The 24,879-nt window shown below is 41.8% G+C and overlaps 1 protein-coding gene across 2 annotated transcripts in view; it reads right to left on the bottom strand.

Moving 5' to 3' along the window:
- Positions 1–24,879, bottom strand: part of pi4kab (phosphatidylinositol 4-kinase, catalytic, alpha b) — a 162,340-nt gene that overhangs the window by 64,916 nt on the left and 72,545 nt on the right. For both annotated transcript variants that reach the window (XM_072587796.1, XM_072587797.1), the window contains exons 20-29: positions 20,516–20,624; positions 16,618–16,754; positions 14,450–14,583; positions 14,275–14,357; positions 12,323–12,393; positions 12,085–12,209; positions 10,480–10,561; positions 10,308–10,391; positions 3,747–3,836; positions 2,256–2,375 (exon numbers count right to left, since the gene is read on the bottom strand). In XM_072587796.1, coding sequence (XP_072443897.1) covers positions 2,256–2,375; positions 3,747–3,836; positions 10,308–10,391; positions 10,480–10,561; positions 12,085–12,209; positions 12,323–12,393; positions 14,275–14,357; positions 14,450–14,583; positions 16,618–16,754; positions 20,516–20,624 — 1,035 coding nt within the window. The remainder of the gene's footprint in view (positions 1–2,255; positions 2,376–3,746; positions 3,837–10,307; positions 10,392–10,479; positions 10,562–12,084; positions 12,210–12,322; positions 12,394–14,274; positions 14,358–14,449; positions 14,584–16,617; positions 16,755–20,515; positions 20,625–24,879) is intronic.

The raw sequence follows: 24,879 nt of genomic DNA, 5'->3' as shown, positions 1-24,879 counted from the left end.
ACAGAATGCAGTCAGGAATGGGAAATAGAGTGCTTTCAACTCCTTAATCTAGTTAACCCGGATAATATATTAGTTCAGTCTGAGGGGAGGGCATCTCTTGGTCAGGTAGCATCTGTGGAGACAGAATCAAAGCTAACATTTGCACCAATGACTTGACGTCAGAACTCTGAAAGGTTCGGATTAAAAACCTCGACTTGACGTATTAATGTTTCTCTCTGCACAGACTTTGCCTGACCAGCTGAATATTTTCACCATTTTCAGATTTTATTTCAAGTCCCCAACCCCCACAGTATTATGCTGTCACATGAGAGATGAATTTCAGTATTTGCAGGGTCAATGGATAAACTTGATGCGAGCTGTGAATGTTTGATGATTAACTTTAGGAAATGAAAGGCCTTCTGCTTGCTTTATAACATCGAGATCGGCACAGTGGATGTCTGAAGAAGGGGAGTATTTTACTTTGAAAGCACTGCATTATTAAGACAGCATGTTATGGAAAAGCTGAATATTTAAGCTGTTTCCTGATGTCTGCAGTGCTGGCGGCTCTATAATCTTAAACAACTGGCTTAATAAAGCAAAACTCGAAATGTATTCCAACACTTTTTTTATTTAAAGATAAGCATGAAATATTAAGTTATGCGCAATGGCGAAAATTGATCCAATATTCCAAAACTGGAGTTACAATTATATCCTACAACTAAACTTACAATTCATCTAACTAAATAAACGGAAGGTGCTGCTTTTGTAGCCCATATAAGTTTTAGCATGGCCCAGTTGTAACTATCTGATTGAAGCTCAATACACCCTGACATGTTAACAGCTTTCTTCCCCACAAATGATACTGAGCTGCTGAGTGTAACTTCAGTTTTTTTCTTTATATTTCAGATTTCCAGCATCTGCAGTATTTTGCTTCTTAATTAAAACCATTTTTCTTCTTTGGTATGTAATCAGAAATTGCTGGAGGAGCTCAGTAGGTCTGGCAGCATTTGTGGAGAGAGAAACAGAGTTGATGTTTTGAGTCCAGTGACCCTTCTTCAGATTCTAAAGGAGAGTCACTAAGTTTGATAGGTTAACTCTGTTTCTCTCTCTGCAGATGCTGCCAGACCTACTGAGTTTCTCCAGCAATTTCTGCTTTTATTTCAGATTTGGAGCATCCCCTGTTCTTTGTTTTATTGTGGTGCTCCTGGCTGTCTTTTCCCATGCCAGATGCTGCACACATTTTCTTGTTTGAGAAACTAGGAAAACAAAAGTATTTCCAGAAATCTGTTGACAAAAAGCACTGAAAAACAGGTTGCAATGACTGCACTGTTGCTTTTTTCTGGGGCAGTTGTTTCTCTTTGAATGGAATCTATTGAAAGTATTTCCCCAGGGTGGTTGCAAGAGGATTCCAATTTGCACGCTCACCTTTGTTAAATTAAATTGCAAACACGATTCAAAGCTGATGATAGTTACAGCTTAGCAATGTAAATTCAAACTTCAATTTGGCACAGATGTTTCAGTGAAAATTGAGATTTAAATTGCTGCTATAAAGTTTCACCCAGAACTTCATTGTTAGAATAATGACTTCTAAATAAATAAAGAGTTGAGACAAACTGAGACTATTCTCTTTGGAAGCTTAAGGAAAAATTTGTTAGAGATGTTCAAAATAATATAGAGTAACTAAGAAGAATTTGCTTCAGATGGCATCAAGATCAATAAAGAGGGAGCCCCAACTTAAGAAAAATGCAAAAGGACTGGGAGGTGAAACGAGACTATATTTTTATGCAGTTTAAAAAGAATGGTGAAAGTAGATTTACTAATAATTTTCAACAGCTTGAGGGGGATGCAAAAATTGTGAGGGAATGGGGCTAATCTTTCAAAGCACAAGCACAGGCTTAACATATGGCCTCTTTTTGCACCATATCATTGTGGTTCTTAAAACTAACAACTGTTAGTTCTCAGTGCAAAGTCAGCTGCATTCAGAGATGTGTTGGATGATCTGCAATTGTAATTTAAAACTGCAAGACCTTCAATGCCTTCTTGGATGAGATTTGTCTCAGAGAAGGGCAGGTTTTTGAAGGAATCCATGATTGGGAAGTTGGCTTTTTAGCACAGTGGGTCACCACATTTAATTAACAGGAAATGGAGAAATAAACGGCAAATCATGGAGGGCTTAGAGCTGGAGACAAATTCAATTTTACACTATTACTCCTCCCCTGTACTATCAGGAGCAATTCTACATCATTCATTACCAATTCTGTCCTTGCTGTACATACCCCTAGAGTCGTGTTCTGTCTGTTGTAACTCGCAAAGTTCAAGATACTTTCAGTTGCCATAGCAAGGCCAGTGTGCTGAGACAGACCTGACACCCAATTCTGATGCTTATTCAGATATTCCTGAAAAACAAAAACAAAACACAGACCACTCCTCACACAACAAATAACAAAAAGTGAGGATTAACTTTAGCTATGTAGTATAATTTCAGAAATATTAACCACATGGACACTACAGATTTTGAGTTTCCAAATATTCTGCAATAGGAGGGCAGTTGAAATGAAAAGTCTGCCACAATCCCTCTTTAGTCCACAAGATGGCAACATATGCCTATTAGATGGGACATTTGAACAGGAATATGACCATGCAGTTCCTCGATCCTGCTCTGCTATTCAATTAGATCACAGCTAAATTATTTCTCATTTCTATTTACTTGCACTGGACCAGTATTCCTCAATACCATTGAGGACGGAGAAAAGCTGTTACTCTCAATTTGAAACTTCAAATGACACAGTACCAACAATGTTTAAGAGCAGTTTCACACCTTCACTGTCCATTGTATGAAGCAGTGAGTCCCAATTTTATTCCAGAACAGCCTAGCTCTAACGTTAAATTTTTTGGTTCTAAGCTCCCCAACCAAAGTACATTCCCCTCATCATCCCCTGCTGTTTTAAACACCTCAGTTAGGTCATTCTTTAATTCACTATACTCAAAGAGGAGATAAAATTGTGCTACCTCATGAACCCTTTAACAACAAGCATCATTCTGGTAAATGTGAACTGCACCCTCCCAGATCAATATATTCAGAAGTGCAATGTCCAGAAATGAATATATATTCCTGGTAAGTCTATACAACTGATGTGTAACTTCCCTCCCTTCACATTGTAGTTCACTAGGGGTCACAGCCCATATTGCTCAAACTGATTGCTTCTTGTAACTGAATATTAGCTTTCTGCAACGTACATATAGACTCTTAAATCTCACCATTTAGAGAATATTCCACTTTGCAAATCTGGGATCCGTAATGGATGACGTCCCTAGTCCCGACATTGAATTCCTCTGTCCACAGTTCTATCCAATTACTAAATCTAAGCAAGTCCTCATACAGCCTCTCTCTGCACTGCCTACTGTGCCTCCTAACTTAAGGGTGGTCAGCAAAGTTGTAAAGGTGACTCTCTGTTTCATCAACTAAGTTTCTGACAAACATAGTGAACAGGTGAGGGAGGCATCAAAATCCTTAGGGTTGCACTAGACACATCCTGCCCCTAAGATTAAAAAGCTACTCTTTTCAGCAAAGGTTTTGGTAATTTGTCTGGATATTCTTTCTCAGGTTTGGCACCATCATACATCAGTGATGTGGCCTTGGAACATTGTAAAGGTGCTATCTAAACTTAGACTTGTTGCCAAACACCCAGCCCAATTTTCATTCAATTGATATCTCCGATTCCGTGTGCATTCATTTTCTTTTGTTGCTAAAAGAGCTGTCCGTTTACCTGGAGATGGGACTTGGTAACAGTTGGAGCCCATTTCATTGCCTCCTGAAGGATTCCACCACAACGAGCAGCGAAATCTCGGACAATGCTCTGAGGAGAGTAAGGAGACAGATGATTAGGTTTAACACAAAGACAGGTGGAGGGACAGGTAGTGTTGAGGAAGCGGGGAGGCTGAAGGAGAACTCAGACAGTCTAACAGCATGGACAAGGAAGCGGCAGATGGAATACAAGTGGACAAGTGTGAGGTTATGCACTTTAGCAGGAAGAACAGAGGCATAGACTATTTTCTAAACAGAGAAAGGCTTTGGAAATTTGAAGCATAAGGGCACTTGGGACTCCTCCTCAAGAGGACTTTTAAGGTTAACGTGCAGGTTCAGCTGGCAGTAAGGAAGGCAAATACAATGTTAGCATTCATTTCCAGAGGACTGGAATATAAGAGCAGAGATGGACTGCTGAGGCTGTCTAAAGTTTTGGTCAGATTGTATTTGGAATAATGTGAGCAGTTTTGGGCCCTGCGTCTAAGGAATGGTTTTGCGCTGGCCTTGGAAGAGGTCTAGAGGAGGTTCACAAGAATGATTCCAGGGATGAAGGAATGTGTCATATGAGGAGCGACTGAAGTTTCATGCTGCAGTTGTATAAGACTCTGGTGCGGCCGCATCTGGAGTATTGTGTGCAGTTTTGGTTGCCATACTATAGGAAGGATGTGGAGGCACTGGAACGGGTGCAGAGGAAGTTTATCAGGATGTTGCCTGGTATGGTAGGAAGATCGTATGAGGAAAGGCTGAGGCACTTGGGGTTGTTTTCATTGGAGAAAAGAAGGTTTAGGGGTGACTTGATAGAGGTGTACAAGATGATTAGGGGGTTAGATAGGGTTGACAGTGAGAACCTTTTTCCACGTATGGAGTCAGCAATTACAAGGGGGCATAGCTTTAAATTAAGGGGGGGTAGATATAGGACTGATGTTAGGGGTAGGTTCTTCACTCAGCGAGTCGTAAGTTCATGGAATGCCCTGCCAGTAGCAGTAGTGGACTCTCCCTCTTTATGGGTATTTAAGCGGGCATTGGATAGGCATATGGAGGATAGTGGGTTAGTGTAGGTTAGGTGGGCTTTGATCGGCGCAACATCGAGGGCCGAAGGGCCTGTACTGCGCTGTATTCTTCTATGTTCTATGAAGACTCTGGGTCCATCCTCAGTGGTGTTTAGAAGGGTGAGGGGAAATTTGATTGAAACTTACAGAATGCTCAGAGGCCTAGATAGAGTTGATGCGGAGAAAGTGTTTCCACTCAGCGGAGGGGCTAGGACCCAAGGACACAATCTCAGAGTTACTGAATGACCCTTCAGAACTGAGATGAGGAGGACTTTCTTCAGCCAGAGGATGGGAAATCTGTGGAACTCACTGCCACAGAACGCAGAGCGGGCCAAGTCATTGAGTGTACTTAAGACAGAGATAGATGGGGTCTTGATTGGTAAGGGAATCAAAGGTTACAGGCAGAAGGCAGGAGAATGGGGTTGAGAAACATATCAGCCATGATCGATTGTGGAGTAGAATCTGTGGGCTGAATGGCCTGAGGCTGCTCCTGGATATTATGGTCTAACCAGGGTAATTTATAACTCCTCTAGTGCAGAAAATGTGGTGAAAGCCAATTCAATAAATAATTTTAAAAAGGAGCGAGACAAAAATATAAGGAGAAGGAATGCTCAGGGTTATGTTCAAAAAGCAAGGATGGCTGACTGAGCTCAATGGTTTGTTTCGAAGAGGCTGTACAAGGACAATGGGACAAATGGTCGCCATCTACACTAATTCTATGGTATCTGTACGTGTTTTGAAAAATATTATTTGAGCACTAATTTATTATAAAACATCTTCTGCAAAAGTCAAATAAATAACAACTTCTTTGCACAAACAAAACCAATTCCTTTGTACATTATTCCTCATAAATACATTTGCTTCATGTGCAAATTAATCACTGGGTGATTAATATTTCCTATGGAACCTAAATATAACTTCTTTTTAAAAATCATTCACTTAAAAATAAAAGGGAAAATCAAGAACACCGCGGGGGAAATAAAAAAAAAACATTAAACTGTCAACTTCAATTCAGCTAAAAGTAAAGTTGGAAAATGTAGACACTCTGTACTCCCAAAGAGCAAAGGCATAACATAAGATCACTGTTGTATTTAACAGCGGGCTTATCTTGTGCTCTGTTTAACCAGGAATGGTTAGTGAGTGTAAAACATAAGTCGGAAAACAAAAGTATGATTCCCTAGAATTAAAATCATAATCTTTCAGAGAAGTGCAATCATGCTCTGAGCTAATCCAAGGCTGAGATCAAAATAAAGATTTTGGGTACAAGGGAAACAAGGATTTGGAGACAAGGCAGGAAACTAGAATTGACATAGATCAGTTGTGATCACACTGAAGGGCAGAATAGGCTTAAATGGTGGTGTTGCCTACTCCTGTTTCTTATGTCATGGCTTGAAATGTACTGTTTAGAAATGGTCTGGAACAAAGATGTTTCATTGCAATGTGGTGTGCTGTAACAGAAAAACAGCAAACAGCATCACGGTAAACCTTAAGAAATTAGAACAAAGCAAATGTTCCTCTGAATGAACTAGTAATGTTGTCAGTGTAGATAAGCACTTCTGCAGTCTCATCAATTCTCCACCGAGTGGTGAGAATGCACAGCTACAGATGTGACAGAGTTAAATCACTTCACAATAAGAAAATCCCCTTGACAAATCACCTCAGAGGCTTGGCAGAATTATGACTGTCCAAATAAGACAGAGATCGGTTAAACTACTTTTGCAAAAACTTCAACAGCTTCTGTTTTGCAAGGTAATTAATTCTGGGAATGCAAAGCAGGTTGCCAACAGCACAGAGAAAGACACGGGGTGGGGTGGGAGCAATCTAGTGGTGGAGTAGAACTTGAATATTTCTTTTCCCGTAGGTTGATGATGTATATACAGCTTCCAACCACCTGGATCTTACATGAAGTTCAAAACCATTGCTCTAATTAACCTGCATAATATCTGCACATCACAATGTCTGCACAAGATAGCATGGTGTTGGGAGATAGGATTTGCTAAGTGAGCTCTTTCAAAAAAAAATCTAGGCTCAAACAGCAAAATGGAACACCAAATAGGAAACAGAAGGTTTAACTGAATTAAACTGAATAAACTTTGAGAACCAGTCTACCAGGGGATGATGGGCAGCATTTGCTTCATGGGCAGTGGTTTGAAGCAAACTTGGGGTTTGACATTTAGCAATCAATAAGAATTCCTGGTCCAGCAATGATTCAACCAACAAGTTTTCATCTTTGTCATCAAATCCTTCCACCCATCCTTGTCTCCATAGTCTCCTCTAATCCTAGGAGCTCCCAAGAAATTAGACAATGCCAGGTCTGAGCTCCTGCGTTTTCTCAATTTCCTTCACCATATCATTGCCTTCAGCTTTCTGGACCTTGCAATTCCCTCACTAAACCTCTGCCTCTCTCTCCTCCAAGACATTCAGTAAACTTTGCAACTTTCCAAAGATTTTGTTGCTTTTTTTTTGTTTCATTTGTTCAGGAGATGTGGGTGATGTTAGCTAGACCATCATTTACTGGTCATCCTTAACTGGCAAACCATACGTAGTGGTGAGCTGTCTTGACAGGTTTGGCATGGAGAGGAAGTTTTGCCTTATAGAATAATCTAGAACTAGGGGCTACTGTTTAAAAAAATCAGAGCCCCTATTTAAAATAAAGATGAGGTGATTTTTTTTTAATTCTGAGAGGGGCAGGAGTCTTTGGAATTCAACTCCTGAGAAGGTGGGGGAATTCGATCCTTGAATACGTTTAAGGCAGAGGCAGACAGTCTTCACTTAGGCAAGGCTATCATGAATTGGCACGAATACGGATTGGAGTTTATAAACAGATCAGTCATGATGGAGCTGCTTTGATAGAGTGAATGACCTTCTCTTGCTCCTTGCTCATATATTCTTGAACCCCATTGCTTGGGATAAGGGGACTCCCATGGTGATAGTGAGGAGGGAGGGTTCCAGGATATTGACCCAGTGACCTTGAAGGGATGGTGGCATACTGCCAAGTCAGGATGGTGTACGGCTTGGAGGGAAACTTGCAGGTTGTGATGCTCCTAATAATCTGCTGCTCTAGACCTTCGAGAAGGAAAAGGTGAATGCTTTTGGAAGTACTGTCAATGCTTCTTGTGGATGGTGTACACAGCTGCCACTGTGTGTGTCATTGGTGAAAGGTCTGAATGGTAAAGGTCAATCAAGCTGCTTTGTCCTGGATAGAGTCAAGCTTCTTGAATATTGCTGGGGAGCTGCACCCATCTAGGCAAGTGGACAGGATTACATGCCTTGTAGATGGTCGATAAATTGGGGAGTCAGGATGTGAGTTACTCACTGCAGGATTCCTAACCTCTGACCTGCTCACTACAGGATGCCTAGTCTCTAACATGCTCTTGTAGCCACAATACTTATATGGCTAGTTCAGTTCAGTTTCTGGTTAATGGTAAAGTATGTTGACAGAAGATTTAATGATGATAATGCCACTGAACATCAAGGGGTGATGGTTAAATTGTGTTTTACTAGAGATGACCAGTGCCTGGCACTTGTCATGCCACACCTAGATGATGGCCTGGTATTTCAGTATCTGGCTTTGTATCTGAGGAATCACAAATCATGCTGAACATTATTCAATCCTCAGTGACATCCCCACTTCCAATCTAGTGACAAAGGGAAGTTCATTGATGAAGCAGCTGAAGCGGAGGCCCGGGACACTACCCTGAGGAATTTCTGCGGTGCTGGCCTGGCTCTGAGATGACTGATCTCTTGCTTTGTACCAGGCATGACCCCAGCCAGTGGAGAGTTTTCCCCCGGATTCCCATTGACTCCAGTTTTTTTTCTGGGTTCCTTGATGTCACATTCAGATAAATGTTGCCTTGCTGTCACAGGTAGTCACTCTCACCTCACTTTACTTTTGGAATTCAGCGTCCTCTTTTTGAACATGTTTGAACAAAAGCTCTAGTGAGGTCAGAAGCCAAAAGTCCGTGCCAGATTCCAAATTAAACATCAGTGAGCAGATTATTCGTTAGCAACTTGACCCTTTCCATAACCTTGCTATTGATCAGGAGCAAATTGACAGGATGGGAACTAGTGTTGGATTTGTCCTGCTTTTCACATACGGAAAACGTTTTTACTTTAGTGGATGGATACCAGTGTCGTAACTTTGTTGAAAGAGCTTGGCAAGGAGCGTGGCAAGTTCTGGAGCACAAACCTTCAGTATTATTGCTGCAATGTTGTCAGGGCCCACAGTTTTGGCAGTATCCAATGCCTTCAGCAGCTTCTTCCGATCGTGTTCCAGGCTTTGTGGAGCTTCCATAGTCTGTTAGCTGTTTAACTCGCCACCAACACAAGGCTGAACGTGGCAGCAGATGATCTGCTGGTCAGGGGATCGCTTTGCCTTGGAACATTTTATGATTAAGATTCCCTACAGTGTGGAAACAGGCCCTTCAGCCCAACAAATCCACACCGACCCTCCGAAGAGTAACCCACCCAGACCCATTTCCCTCTGACTAATGCACTTAATACTATGGGCAATTTAACATGGCTAATTCACCTGACCTGCACATCTTTGGACTGTGGGAGGAAACTGGAGCACGCGGAGGAAACCCACGCAGACACGGGGAGAATGTGCCCGAGGCTGGAATCGAACCTGGGACCCTGGTGCTATGAGGCAGCAGTGCTAACCACTGAGCCACTGTGCTACCCCCCCCCCCCCCCCCCCACACTATGATATTGAAGCTGCTATGTAGACTTTAGTTGTTGCTGAGTCCACAATCCTCCCAAGGCTTCAGGGAAGCTCGAGACTAAAGTAATACAAACATACAAACTAGGAACAAGAGTCGGCCACTGAGTCCTCCAAGCTTGCTCTATCATTCAATAAGATCGTGTTCGATCAGATTTCACCTCAACTTCACTTTGCTGAACGTCCCCAATAATCTTTCATCCCCATGGTCATCAGGTTTAAAGATTCCATACCCATCGCCGTCTGGGAAAGGGAATTCCAAAGATTCGCAAAGAAAAAAAATCAAAATCCTCATCTCTGTTTTAAACTATGGCCCCAGTTCTAGTTTGTCCCACAAGAGGAAACATCTTTTCCGCATTCACCTGGTCCAGTCACCTCCGGATCTGATAGGTTTCAATTAAGTCACCTCTGACTTTTCTAAACTCCAGAGGATACAGACCTAGCCTGTCAAACCTTTCCTCATATGGCAATCTGGTCATTCCTGCCTGGTGTTAGTCTAACAAACCTTCTCTGACTGCTTTCAACGCATTACTGTCCTTCTGTAGTACAGCACACAGGAGCCCAAATGTTCTTCTTTGGGAGTGGGAAGAACAAGAGGAAATGGGAAATGGGAAATGGAAAGAAAAGTTTATATAGTTGAACTAATCAAATAATTATTAGATCAGTTTACAGGCTGCCCAGCGGAAGAAACCAAATCATTGTTATTTCAGCATCAGACAAACATTTATACATTGAAAATGAAAGATAACAGTACCTCTCTGGCTTCATAGGTATCAGGAACAGTGATTCTGTAAGGGGTATCGAGTATATCATAATAAGGCTGATCCTTGTGGATGTCCTGCAAAGCAAACATTTACCTAATCTCATTATCTCTTATTGTAAGAACATTCTTCTGTGTGGTGACCTTTGTTGACTCAAGTCCTTACCGCACTGAGGGAAAGAGAAAGAGTCTGAAGAATATCCAGCATTGTTTTTAGCACAGTACCACTCCATAACAAATGTGGGAATCTGAAATCAAAAACAACAAAATAGAAAGGTAACTTTAAAAGGAGAAAGATAACAACAGAATTTATGCAATGCCTTTTCAAGCTGTAGTTGCTTTATCATACCACCAGGTGAAAAGATTGAACAGAAATGTCTGCAACCAACATGAACATACATGTAGATAGTAAATTTTCCTCTCTTCAAATATATCCCCTTCCATTAAAAATTCTGTTTCTGGCTCAGATACCACAGATGATATGGGACAAAGTCAGATAAAACAGCAGGATGCTGATCAGCAGGCTTGGCACATTTGGAGTCTTACTGAAGGACTGAATACCCGCCACTCAATTCCAATGCTCCTGACTTCAAAATCTGTCACATTATTGCAGGTACCAGGGTCAGTTTTGCTTCTCAACCTATGTTCTTCACTTCACCAAGGGAGATTGACTGAAATTGTGAATACATTTGGGAGTTACAATACAATGCTTACTTTAAAACAGTGTATTGTTTGATACTGAACAGCTCATGGAATTACACAAAATGTATATCACAGACACAGGTCATTCAGCCCAGCACAGTGAATAATAGCATGCAAGCTTCCATCCTTCCTTCTTCAATCTTATCCTATCAGCTTAATCTTCCTTGTCTTTCTCTCTCATGTACTTACCTATTTACCCTTTAAAAACAAAAACACTTGAAGTGAGCAATTGTCCTAAACAAAACAAGACTGGAAAATTAACTATGGAAAATGAGATGGTAAATTAATTGAATGAGTATGTTGCGTTGATCTTCAGAACTGAGGATACAAATTACAAACCAGAATTAAGTGTCAATCATGAAATGGGAGAAGGAACTCTAAAAAATTAGAATCACCTGGGAATTCCCAACGAGCAAACTGTTTGATGCGCATGTCAATAAGCTTCCCACAGTCTTGATAGTTTTCACCTTATGATCTTAAAAGAGGTGGCCAGTGAGATATTTGACGTACTGGTTTCAATTATGACGTGGAGGTGCCTGACAAAGGAGTAGCGCTCCGAAAGCTCATGTTTTTAAATAAACCTGTTGGATTGGAACCTGGTGGCGTGTGTCTTCTGACTTGGTTTCAGTTCTTCAAAATTCACAATACTCCAATTAATTGGAAAAGGCAGTGGAAGCAGTCTTTGAATAATTTTAAGGCAAATGTATATGGAAACTTGATAAGCAAAGGGGTGAAAGGTTATTGGGACAAGGCACTAATGTGGAGATGAGATTAATCCCAGATCAGCCATAATCTTTGTGAATGGCCTACCACTCCTGGTCTTAATCCATAGGTTTATAAATGCAATTCAATGATTGGAGCTACTCTTTGTTGTGGTGAATTCCATATTCCAATCACTCACTACGTACAGAGGCTTCTCCTAATTGCCTTTTGGATTTATTAGTGGCCACCTTAAATACATGAGCCCTAGCTCTGATGTTACCCAGAATGCGTGTGCTGTTTTCAAAGCAGTAGTGCATCCAGTTACAAAATTTAAAATGAACAAAATGATCTCTTCGAAAGGTCTTACTTATCTACCAAGCCAGACAAGAACTTGTCAGCAACCCTTCGAATCCTCTTGTGAATATGGTTGAAATTCACCAGCAGGAATTGGGCATGTTTCTCCAGTTCTTCCTCATTTTCTTTCGTTTTGGGCTGAAGGGGGTAGAATCAAGGGGCTTCTTTGTAAAGATTTGCCAACACAGATTCTTGAAAAATGCTTCAAAATGGTAAGCAAAGACAACTGGTTAAACTAAAGCATATGGTACCTTGTCGGCCATAACGGAGAGAAAAACATCAAACACTTTATCGGCTACTGCAACCACACATTGCATCATTCCTGCAGAAAACAAGGCACAAAAGTAAATTAACTTTCTTTACAAGAGACTCAAAAGAGGACTAACTTTCAGGCTGAGGAAAATGCTGGGACTAAATTGAATCACTGCTTCCAAGAGCAAGCACAGACATGAAGGATCAAATTGGTCTCTTTGCTGTTCATTTCTATGACTTGATGGAACAAGTCTTTGAATTTACTTAGCACCTTTCATGACCTCAGGGTATCCCAAAGTGCTTTAAGGCCAATGCAGTCCTTTTCAAGTGTAACGAGCATTATATCGGAGGAAATGTCTTTAGCAGAGCTTGATTAAACAGACTAGTTGGCAGTGAAGAAAATCCAGCCCAAGAAAAAGCTGACCTGACTCTAAGTGAATTGAGCTGAGGTGGAATTTGGTCTGATTTATGCCTCCTGCTTTATTCAACAGGTAAATAGTTGAAAAGGTGTTAGGACAGTCAGATGCTGAGTTCTGATTCTGCAAGGTGATAAATTGTAGATTACATGGAAACTGACACATGCTTTTTTTTATCAGAGGCAATTCCATGACTTCAATCCTCCAGCAGAAGAACCAATTCACAAGTGTTTGGACTCTAAGGACCAGGGAAAGAGGATTTTCAAAATCAGGAACAGCATTAAAAAAAGGAGGCAGCAGTGAGTTTACATGGGAGAAATTGACAAAGAGAATGCATGCTTTTGTATGAAGGGCACACAAATATGAGCATCTGTACAACTCTTTTTTTCAACAGTACGCAAAGTGTGGATCTCAGTTGATATGTTTACCTCTCATAGAAGATGGTATGGACTAGGCCAGACCACTCAAAACACTCTGAAGCAGGCAGCTCAGACCAGACGTTTGCAATTTGTTTCGGTAAGTGAACAGCGAAAATAACCCGGATTACGTTAGCGAGGTTGACTACTAGATCTTAAAATAGACAAAAACTTATTCACAAAATTACACAAAGAAACACAAAGAACAGAATAAAGAAACCCGACAGAACTCAACCTATCCAACCAGACTTAATTATGCTGTTCTGAATATACACAACAATCCCAATAAACAAATTTCCTTTAAAAACCAGTATAAATGGCACACATGCTTACAGGTTGAACTTAGGAAAGAGTTTCCACACAGCTCACTGTTGACCATCTCACCATGTCATAACTGAACCAAAAACTGCTCAGCTCAGCTAGAGAGCTGACCACTCCCCTTTCATTATACAGATCACTTCTAAAACATGACCACTTTGGCCTGAATTCTCATCTGTTTACATATAAACAAAAGGCCTCTCAAAATCCTTTTCCTCTCTGTACCAAACCAGACTGATTGGAGTGCAGCCTGGTTTATTACCCCTCTGAAAAGAAAATCAAGGACAGAGTCTCCTTGAGTCAAGGAATAGCTTTTAGAAAAAAAGGGTCTAGCTTTGTGACAAAGTCACACAGACTAGTTTTGTCTACTGTTGAATAAAGCTACTTAAAGCAGCAGGAAGAAATCAAACCAAATTCCATCTCAGGTGTTAGCTCAATTCACTTAAAGAGAGACTCACAGAGTATGAAGAACAAGGCAATCTGAAGCAGATTACAAGACAGGCTCATTGTTGCACTCTCAGATCCCAGTATTATGCTCATAGACATGGGGCAATGGGAGCCAACTTTTTATTGCTAAATGCGAAAGGAAGTTATTGACAATACTAACTGAGCACAAACCTACAGCAAAACTGAACTTTCAATCATCCCCTACAAAAGTAAATGCAAAACATTTTGAATAGCTAGAAATCTGAAATAAGAATAAAGAAAGCCAGAAAAACACTCGAGGTCTCACAGCATCTGTGATGAAGTGTCAACCACTTGAAACGCTTTGTCTCTGCAGATTGGTGTTGATATGCTTACCTGCCTTATCCTTCTGAATAGCTTTGTCCTCTAAATATCGAAACATGACTTGAAATCGGTCCTGGTCTGTAGAGCGGGATACCCTGTAAACAACACGTTGTTAATTAGCAGTTATTCTGTGCAGTCTAACTGCAGAAAAGCGCTCATGCATTTTACACGATAAAGTTTCTCACACCTCATATACTCCAATCGGTAGACAGAGAGCAGATAGGTTGACATGGCAAAATCCAACTTGTTAATGAGGGCAGAGACTTCGGGGGGTGGATCCAGGAGATTTATGATGGTGCTTCTTAGTTCATTCAGTTCAGCCTAAGAATGATAAATAAATGTCATGTTAATTTCTCAATACTAATTTAATAGGTAATTTGAAAAGATACGAGAAGAATTGCAGTGAAAAAGGACAGTAGAGTACACACATGCTCCATTGTGTTCTAATCTAACACTTATATTCCTTACTTTTGAGAGTCTAAAGATCAAATTTTAAGGAGCTTGATCAATTATGGTGCCTGTGTATTTAGCTATTTTTTACACTACTTCCATAGCACATCTACTTGGTTTGACCATAATCTCCCCTCAGTCCCTTCAAAGCAGAGGAGTCCCTTCAAAGCAGAGGAGTCCCAGACGTAATGATCACACGTCAGAAATGCCTAAAGTTCCAATGCTCTTGTCACTCCCACTTTCTACCAAACCCAACAAAGTTTGGGTCCAACAACATACATGCCCCTCACAAAAGGACAGTCCCTTGTTCTACCTGAAACGACCATTTCTGAGGTGATTTCTTGTGTGGCATGCTAGTGACATGTGGTTGGCAATTAAGAGTGACAACTGAGTGGTACAGTTAGATTGGTTTGAGGAATCTCTGATTTTTTAGTGGAAAAAAGTAGAAGTGCAAGGTGATGGGGACATGCACCACCACTGACTTTAAAACAGAAAATGCTGGACTTTTGCAACATTCGACCATGTTTGTGAAACGTTTTTTTTATAAATTTGCATCTCAATTTGAATATTTTTACCAAGTGACAATCGAGCATTTATTGAATTGAATATAAAGTGTATACTGTCACCATGCATAGTGCCATTTAAGAAAATATTTTCTAGACAAGCAACTTAACTTGTACAGCTTGCTCCAAGAGCAGATGACATTGGGATGGAGGGAAATTAAAGACAAGATATAAAAGAATTTCTTGACATTTTTAAGACTTGCAGCAGCAGCATTTCAAAATATCTCCTGAATGTTTTCACCATTGCTAGTTATCATGTAAGGTATGTTCTGAGGGAGCTGTTGCTTGACTCTTGTTTTCTGAAAGAGGATGACTGGCTACTGCATAATTAGAGTCAAAGCATGCAAGGAAGCCATTCAGCCTATCATGTCCCTGCTGGCTCTTTGAAAGAATTATCCAGCTTGCTCGACACCCCTGCTTTTAAATACCACCCTCCTTATGAAGTCTATATCCAAATTCTTCTGAAAATTTACTTTTTCTCATTCCTTATTTGAAGAAAATGACCTATTGCTCACTCGTTACTAAGGCAGAGGACTGCTTAAGAGTTTCAACAAAATATATCAGAGTCATTCTGACACATTCCAAAATTCAAGATGCCAGAGCATCCTTTGTGTGTCATCTATGGCTCTGTGGATAGCACTCTCTCATCCCAGTCAGAAAGTGAGAATTCAAGCCCTCATGCACAGCCTTAAGCACAAAAAGCCTGACAGCGCACCCTAGTGCAGTACTGAAGGAAGTTGAGCATCAGATTAAGTTTTAAACGGACAGAATGTCTACTTCGTCAGATAGATCTTGCAATTTGGAATTGGCTGCTCATTTCCTACATTGTAACAGTGTCTGGGGTTCACAGCTCAAAAAGTACTTCGTTGTCTGTAATGTATGTTGGAATGCCCTGAGATCATGAAAAGGGCACACACAGGAACTTTTATTTCTTTTTGTGAGTTTCTGACATTCTTTTTCTGCATTTTCATAGATGTTTGTTGCAGAGCAACTTGAGTTGCTCATTAAACTAGGACCTAGGCTTACTATACTGAAGCCTCTTCTTTCCCACCACATGTAACATATCAATCCAGATTGGCTGCCCTTCACATTGACCTCAACATGCTGCAACTAAAAGCTGTGGTCACTTGTCTGCTAAATTTCACTCTCCTCCCTTGTGACACAACAAGCAGGGTTTCCTGAATCACTTACCCAGCAGCGAAGCCAAGAATGAAACTTTCAGAGAGAGAATCTTCACCCTATGCAGCCATCAAGTACACGATTACATAGTGATGCTGAATCACAATGTCCGAGACGAGCAAATATTTTGTCTTGATCACTGGAAAAATGTGGGTGTTCTTACCGGAGAAACGGTGTCATTCTTCAGGGCAGAGTTATACTGCAGTTCTGAACGTAATGGCTCTCCTCCAGGAAAGGTGAGCAGTGGGGACTTGGTGGCTATTTCACACACTCCCTCATACCACTCCTCTGGCCACAGGCCTGCAGGAATGCAGAAATACATCATTATCAATTGGAAATATTGGCTTTAGTGAAAACAACCTGGGGCAATGTCAGAGAAGCCCTAAGTGAGGTATTACAGCTTCCGACATTAAACAGTATTAGAAAGCACTAAATGACAACATTGCACAAAATCAAACTGGATAACATGGATTAACTGGATTAACACACACTGTCAAATCTTATGATCAGTAATGATTCATTATTTGTAATTCAGACATGTATTTTTGAAAAGAATTATTTAATTTCTCCCTCAACACTGGTGTTCCTACCCAATCTAAGCATTCTGTGAGCAAATTCTGCACACAAAGTTTATTTGTACATACTTTAAAATGTTTAAATTAACTTTGAAAGAAAGTGCAATGCCTTTAGTTAACAGGGTGAGTTACAAAATGTGCAACTAAAGTTGCCATAATCCTACTGCCCCATAGGGATGTTCCCTCAATACAGTGAGAGATGACTGTTGGTGGTTTAAGTTGAGGGTTACCAGGCTTCAGGCAAGGGGAGAGGTTGAGAAAGAGTCTCCTTCATCATAACAACAGCCAGAGCAGGAATTGAATTCATGCATCACTCTGCATCACAAACCAGCCATTCAGTAAACAGAGAGAAAGCAAGGACTACAGACGCTGGAGATCAGTCGAGAGTGTACTGCTGGAAAAGCACAGCAGGTCAGGCAGCATCCGAGGGGCAGGAGAATCTGGGTTGTGGCTGAGAGATAAATGAGCGGGGGGGGGGTGGAGTTTGGGGAAAGGTTGCTGAAAAAGCATTCGATGGATGAAGGTGAGGGAAAAGGTGATAGGTCAAAAGGGAGGAGGTCCGGAGGGCAGTACCGCCTTGGGGTGTGTGTGTGTGTGTGTGTGTGTGTGTGTGTGTGTGTGTGTGTGTGTGTGTGTGTGGAGGGGGGGGGGGGGGGGGTGAGTGAGGAAGCTGTTGAAATCCACATTTATCCTGTGTGGTTACAGGGTCCCAAGACAGAATATGAGGTGTTCCTCTTCCAGGTGTCGGGTGGTAACAGTTTGGCGGTGGAGGAAGCTCAGTAAACTGATCCAGGTATAACCATATATGCCAGGCCATTTTTGGAAATTCCCATGCCAAATAAGATTGTGCCCATACAAGCTTGAAGAGTTTTCCAAACTACTTAATAAAATCTTTCAGATATTTATCACGGATTCACTGAAGTCTGAAAGTTTCCGAATTTCATGATTGCTGAAATACAGCAAGTTCCATGAAGCATTTTGACTGACTCAAGGGAGCTGAAAATGTGTTGCTGGAAAAGTGCAGTAGGTCAGGCAGCTTCCAAGGAGCAAGAGAATCGACGTTTTGGGCATGAGCCCTTCTTCAGGAATAAGGAGAGTGTGCCAAGCAGACTAAAATAAAAGGTAGGGAGGAGGGACTTGGAGGAGGGGTGTTGGAAATGCGATGGGTGGAAGGAGGTCAAGGTGAGGGTGATAGGCCAGAGTGGGGGTGGGGTGGAGAGGTCAGGAAGAAGATTGCAGGTTAGGAAGGTGGTGCTGAGTTCAAGGGTTGGGACTGAGACAAGGTGGGGGGAGGGGAAATAAGGAAACTGGAGAAATCTGAGTTCATCCCTTGTGGTTGGAGGGTTCCTAGGCGGAAGATGAGGCGTTCTTCCTCCAACCGTCGTGTTGCTATGGTCTGGCGATGGAGGAGTCCAAGGACCTGCATGTCCTTGGTGGAGTGGGAGGGGGAGTTGAAGTGTTGAGCCACGGGGTGGTTGGGTTGGTTGGTGCAGGTGTCCCAGAGGTGTTCTCTGAAACGTTCCGCAAGTAGGCGGCCTGTCTCCCCAATATAGAAGAGGCCACATCAGGTGCAACGGATGCAATAAATGATGTGTGTGGAGGTGCAGGTGAATTTGTGGTGGATATGGAAGGATCCCTTGGGCCCTTGGAGGGAAGTAAGGGGGGAGGTGTGGGCGCAAGTTTTGCATTTCTTGCGGTTGCAGGGGAAAGGTGCTGGGAGTGGAGGTTGGGTTGGTGGGGGGTGTGGACCTGACGAGAGAGTCACAGAGGGAGTGGTCTTTTCGGAACGCTGATAGGGGAGGGGAGTGAAATATATCCCTGGTGGTGGGGTCCGTTTGGAGGTGGCGGAAATGACGGCGGATGATACGCTGTATATGGAGGTTGGTGGGGTGGTAGGTGAGGACCTGTGGGGTTCTGTCCTGGTGGCGGTTGGAGGGGCGGGGCTCAAGGGACAGAGGAGCGGGTAGTGGAGGAACACGACGGTTGGAGGAAGAACGCCTCATCTTCCGTCTAGGAACCCTCCAACCACAAGGGATGAACTCAGATTTCTCCAGTTTCCTCATTTCCCTCCCCCCACCTTGTCTCAGTCAAATCCCTCGAACTCAGCACTGCCTTCTTAACCTGCAATCTTCTTCCTGACCTCTCCGCCCCCACCCCCACTCCGGCCTATCACCCTCACCTTGACCTCCTTCCACCTATCGCATTTCCAACGCCCCTCCCCCAAGTCCCTCCTCCCTACCTTTTATCTTAGCCTGCTTGGCACACTCTCCTCATTCCTGAAGAAGGGCTCATACCCGAAACGTCGATTCTCCTGCTCCTTGGGTGCTGCCTGACCTGCTGCGCTTTTCCAGCAACACATTTTCAGCTCTGATCTCCAGCATCTGCAGTCCTCACTTTCTCCTGACTCAAGGGAGGGAAAGAAAAGAGAATGACAGAAAAAGAAATGAAATGAAAGGAGAGGAAAAAAAGGAGTGCAGTGAAACACATTAATAAGGGATTTAGACTTTTTATAAGTTTGACACCTAAATTCGATACACATTAACAAAGTTCACAAGTCCACAGCAATAACATGACGAGTGATATATCCTTCGTCCCTCAGGAACACTGTTCCACAGTTTAGAGATGTTCAGCACCCATTTGCAACTCCCTCAATACTGAAGCAGACCAAATCTATAGAAAGCAAGATCTGGACAATACCTAAATTTGAGTTAATAAATGGCAAGTAACACAATATCATACAAGTGCTAGATAATGACAATCACAACAAGACAGAATCCAACCATTGCCATATGACATTCAGTGGTATCACCATCACTGTAACCCCAATATCAATACCCTGGGATTATTGTTGACTAGAAACCAAATTGGATCAGCCATGTAAATGCTGTGGCTACAAAACAGGTCAAAGACTAAATTCTGTGGTGTGTAACTTGCCTCTTGATCCCTCAAAACCTGTTATCAAGTCAGGAGTGTGACAGAATACTCTCCACCAGTCTGGAAGGCCTGGTGGCTTCTTGTCAATTGGTGAATACTTAAGGAAGGTGCCTGCACCATCTCAAGAGTTAAAATGGATCGATTTTAACACTTAGCTCAAAACTTTAGAAGAAGTGTTAATAATCTTGTTAAAAAGCAAAATCGATGACTTCTCAAACTGACTCAACCAACTTCTCAAATGTTACTCTTTAAAATTATTAATCTGATCAAAATTATTATTTGTTTTTGCAGTTCAGCGATAAAAAGCCATGCTCATAGACACTTTTGTGTGTACTAATCTGTGTTGCTGGTCCTTACTAGCACACAGCTGGAGGCACTTCTCCCTCAGGATACCCAAATTCTCACCACTGGGATTGTGTTAGGACTTTGCAGAGATTTATTCAATGTCAGCTGCAAGCAGAAATCCAAACAGTTGCTTCTTGGAATTCCACCAAACTAGAATCTTCATTTCAACCATGTCAAAACACAGTATGTTATCATTCTCTCAGGTACCTGAGCCTTCCACGGCAAATCCCATCACAACTGAATAGAGCCAGAAATCTCGGAACAGCTTCTGAAGCCTGGGTTTTGCGTCTTTGATTGGAGGGAGCCGTCTTGTCAACTGCAAAACAGAAATCACATAACCAGAAGTTCCACTAAACCCACTTGTCTTAACACACATATCATTCTGAAATCTTCAGTCAGGAGGTTTGCAGGTGGTCTGGAGAGAAGGAAAACTGTTAAACAGTACAAGTCTAAGTCTATCTGTGCCCCCCCCCCCCCCCCCCCTTCTCTCAAACTAGGTAAGCTTCCAATTGGATGGTCTTCATTTAGCTTCCAACAGCAACTGAACATGTATCAAAATTTAATCCATGTCCCCAACACCATCCTCACTTAAAGCCATAAAGAGATACAGCAGAGTAGGTCAAGTGTATTTTACCATTCAATGAGCTGATAAACCTCAACTCCACTTTCCTGCCTCAGCCACTAACCCTTGATTTTCTTCACTGATTTCAAACCGCTTTTCTCAAACTTGAATAGGCTTCAAGAGTTAGCCTCCACAGCTTTCGGTGGTAAATAATTCCAAAGATTAACTACCCTTTCTGAGAAAAAATATTCCTCATCTGTTTTAAATAGGCAACCCCTTATTTTGAGGTTATGCCCTCTGGCCCTAGATTGTCTCACAAAGGGAAACAGCTTCTCCATATCTACCCCGTCAAGCCCCTTAAGAAACCTACATGCTTCAGATAGGTCTCTTATCATTCTTCTGAATACAGGCCTAACCTATTCAAACACTCCTCGCGAGAAAATCCCTGCATATCCTGAATCAACCTAGTGAACCTCGTGTGGAATGTTTCCAATGCCAGCAAATGGTTTTTCGATAGGGTTAGGGTTGCAGCATTCCAGCTATGGGGTCTGACTAGTGCCTGATATAGCTTTAGCAAGACCCTCCTATTCTTATACTCCATTCCCTTTGAAATGAAGACCAACATTCCATTTGCCTGCCCGATTACCCATGAATTTGGATACACAAGGACCCCCAAATCCTTCTGGCAGGTTCCAGTAGTCTTTCCCAATTTAAATAATATTCAGTTCCTCTATTTTTCCAGGCAAAGTGCAAAACTTCACACTTCCCTCATGACAGTCCATCTGCCAAGTTTTTCCCACTCAAACTGTCTATATTCCTTTGTGTGACTGTGTGTCCTCCTCACCACCTACTTTTGCAACATCTGTAAACTTGGTGACAGTACGTTTAGTTCTATAATCAAAGTCACTAATTCATATTGTAAATATTTTTTCCCTCAAATTGATTCCTGTGGCACTCCACTAGTTAAAAGATTGCCATCACAAAATGTCCTCCGCATCCCAATTTACTATCTTCTACATGAGCGGTACCTTATCTGAGGCATTTTTATGTTTCATCTACCTATTTTCTTTGTCTATCCTGCTTGTTACCTCCTAAAGAACTGCAATAAGTTTGGCAGGAATGATCTCCCTTCATGAAACTATTCGGACTCTGCTTGATGATATCCTATATATATAATTGTTCTGCTATTGCATCTTTTATAATCAATTCTAATACCTTGCCAACGACAGATATTAAGCTAACTGGCCTCCTATTAAGCTAACTGACCTGTTTTGTGCCTCCCGTCCTTTTTGAATGATGATGATATGTTGGTAGTTTTCAAATCCTCTAGGACTTTGATTGCTGGAAGATTATGACCAGCATATCCACCATCTCGACAGCTACTTCCTTTGAAATCCCAGGATGCAACTCCTTAGGTCCAGAGGACTTATCAACCTTTAGCCTAATTCATTTCCCTAGTATTTTTCTCATGTGTCACTGAGTGTTTAGCTTCCTCACCCCCTTTTGCCCCTTGATTATTTACTATTATTGTAATGCTAGTAATGTCTTTGACATGAAGACTGATGTGAAATATTTATTCAACTCTTTTACTGAGACATTTCTTGGTTCTTTATTACTTCCCAGCCTCATTCTCTAATATAGGAGAAAGTAAGGACTGCAGATGCTGGAATTCAGAGTTGGGAGTGTGGTGCTGGAAAAACACAGCAGGTCAGGCAGCATCCGAGGAGCAGGAGAGTCGACGTTTTGGGCAAGGGCCCTTCATGAGAACTTCGTAATCATTCTCTAATATGTTAACTTTCTTGTATATTTAAAGAAGCTCTTGCTGCCCATTTTTATTTTTATTTTTTAAAATTCATTCATGGGATTAGGGTGTCATTGACTACGGCAGCATTTAATAACCAACCTAGTTACCCACTAGGGCAGTTAAGAGTCAACCACGTTGATGTGGGTCTGGAGTCACGGGTAAGGATGGCAGTTTCCTCCCTTAAAGGACATGAGTGAACCAGATGGGTTTTTCGAACAATCAGCAATGGATTCATTGTCATCATTAGACTCTTCATTCCATGTTTTCTTTCATTGATTTCAAACTCTACCATCTGCCATGGCAGGATTTGAACCTGGGTCCCCAGATTTTTCGTTAACCGTTGACACATCTGAACAGGGGTCTCATTTTGACTTTGAAAAAGGGAGATCTCACTAAAAGCAAAATCTTCCCATCTGCTAAGCCTGAAAGTTGGAGCTTCCAGGAGGGAAATCCACAATCTACAAAATCGGATGGTTCTTCCAGCAATAAAGCAGCTGATTGGCTGCCAATAGCTTTTCTGACAAACTAGAATGTCCCATCGACCTGGATTTGCTGGCCAATCAGAGGCTGGAATATCTAAGTGCCAGAGGCCACAGCAGCTGCTGAGAGGATGCTCTCCCAGACTCGCAGGATGAGAAATCACCTTTGGGAAGGGTGGTTGTTGTTTTAGTGAAATGGGGTGGTGGACTTGTTTCTGGGTTAGGTAATAGCAGGGAAGCAGCTTTCAGGTTCTCCTTAACTGAATCCTCTGTGCTATTTCCATATCCCATTTTGTAAGCATTCTCTGGGTAAAGAGGTTTCTCTTTAATTCGCTACTGGATATTTTTGGTTTATTTTATTATTCCTAATTTTGAATTTCCCACACAACTGGGAACATTTTCTCTACAAGTCTACTCATCAAATCGTCTCAGGATTGTGCAGACCCCACTTGGTCACTCAAATTACATCTCTTTACTGCATCCTTTACTGGGTGAGCACTGGCAACTTGGGTTCGAGCTGCATGAGACGGAGCTCTGGGAACAGGAATAAACCTGGTACCCATAGCACAAGACTGTGATCAGTGGTCAATATATCATGCCCACCCTCCCTCCCAACAGCAAATAGAGATCATGTTGGGTAGGCTGCTAACAAGGGTGACGGAGTTGACAGGATTATTTATGCAGCAAGTCAAAAATATCTTCAGAGTAAACATCTTTTCGATCAATCTGCCCAATTATCTATGTGCCCATCTGCCTTCCTACATATGCCATTAGAGTTGCATTCCTATTAGTGCTGTATTCATGACTACTTCTGCAGCTGGAAGAAAGTCTGTTGACCTCAAGTGATGTTTCAATTGTCTTTTTAATCTTTATCTTCAATGCTTTCTTCCTTCCCAATCTCAATCATGGATCTACCAAACCTTGCTGTTCCCATCTGCACATCTGCCACATACAAATACACACACAATTTGGTTCTCGAATTGTCCACTTTACCTTATTTGCTTTAAACAATTTATACCTGTCATTGCTTAATCGCGCTTGGCAGCCAACCAATCATAAACTTTACATTTTGTTCTTCTCATCCCCTAACCCTATCTCTGTTTTTGCCTGAAACCTGTTATAACTAAAATAAGATCAGAGAAGTAAGATGATATGAGCTATAGGGAGAGGTTGAATAGGCTGGGGCTGTTTTCCCTGAAGCGACAGAGACGGAGGGGTGACCTTACAGAGGTTGATAAAATTATGAGGGGCATAGAAAGGGTAAACAGACAGGGTTTTTTTTCCCCTGGGGTGGGGCAAGTCCAAAACTAGAGAGCATAGGTTTAGGGTGAGAGAGGAAACTTTTAAAAGGGACTTAAGGTGCAGTTTTTTCACTTAAGGAGTGGTGCGTGCATGGAATGAGCTAACAGAGGAAGTGGTAGAAGCTGGTACAATTACAACATTTAAAAGGCATCTGGATGGGTATATGAATAGGAAGAGTTTAGAGGGATATTGGCCAAGTGCTGGCAAATGGGACTAGATTAGGTTAGAATATGTGGTCAGCATGACGAGTGGACTGAAGAGTTGGACAATCATTGACCTTGTTTGTCTCTCCAGTGACTCAGTATTTTAAGCATTTTCTGTTTACATTAAAATGAACTGAACCCTTGACAGAAAAGAATCATTTCTTCAATAACCTTTTCTTTCAGGACAACATTCTCTTCCCTATTTTCTCCTGAAACCCTCT

Source organism: Chiloscyllium punctatum, chromosome 17, assembly GCF_047496795.1.
Source record: "Chiloscyllium punctatum isolate Juve2018m chromosome 17, sChiPun1.3, whole genome shotgun sequence".
Lineage (NCBI taxonomy): Eukaryota > Metazoa > Chordata > Chondrichthyes > Orectolobiformes > Hemiscylliidae > Chiloscyllium > Chiloscyllium punctatum.
The sequence above is the reverse complement of the archived record's forward strand: the minus strand, read 5'-3'. Positions and strand labels throughout refer to the sequence as shown.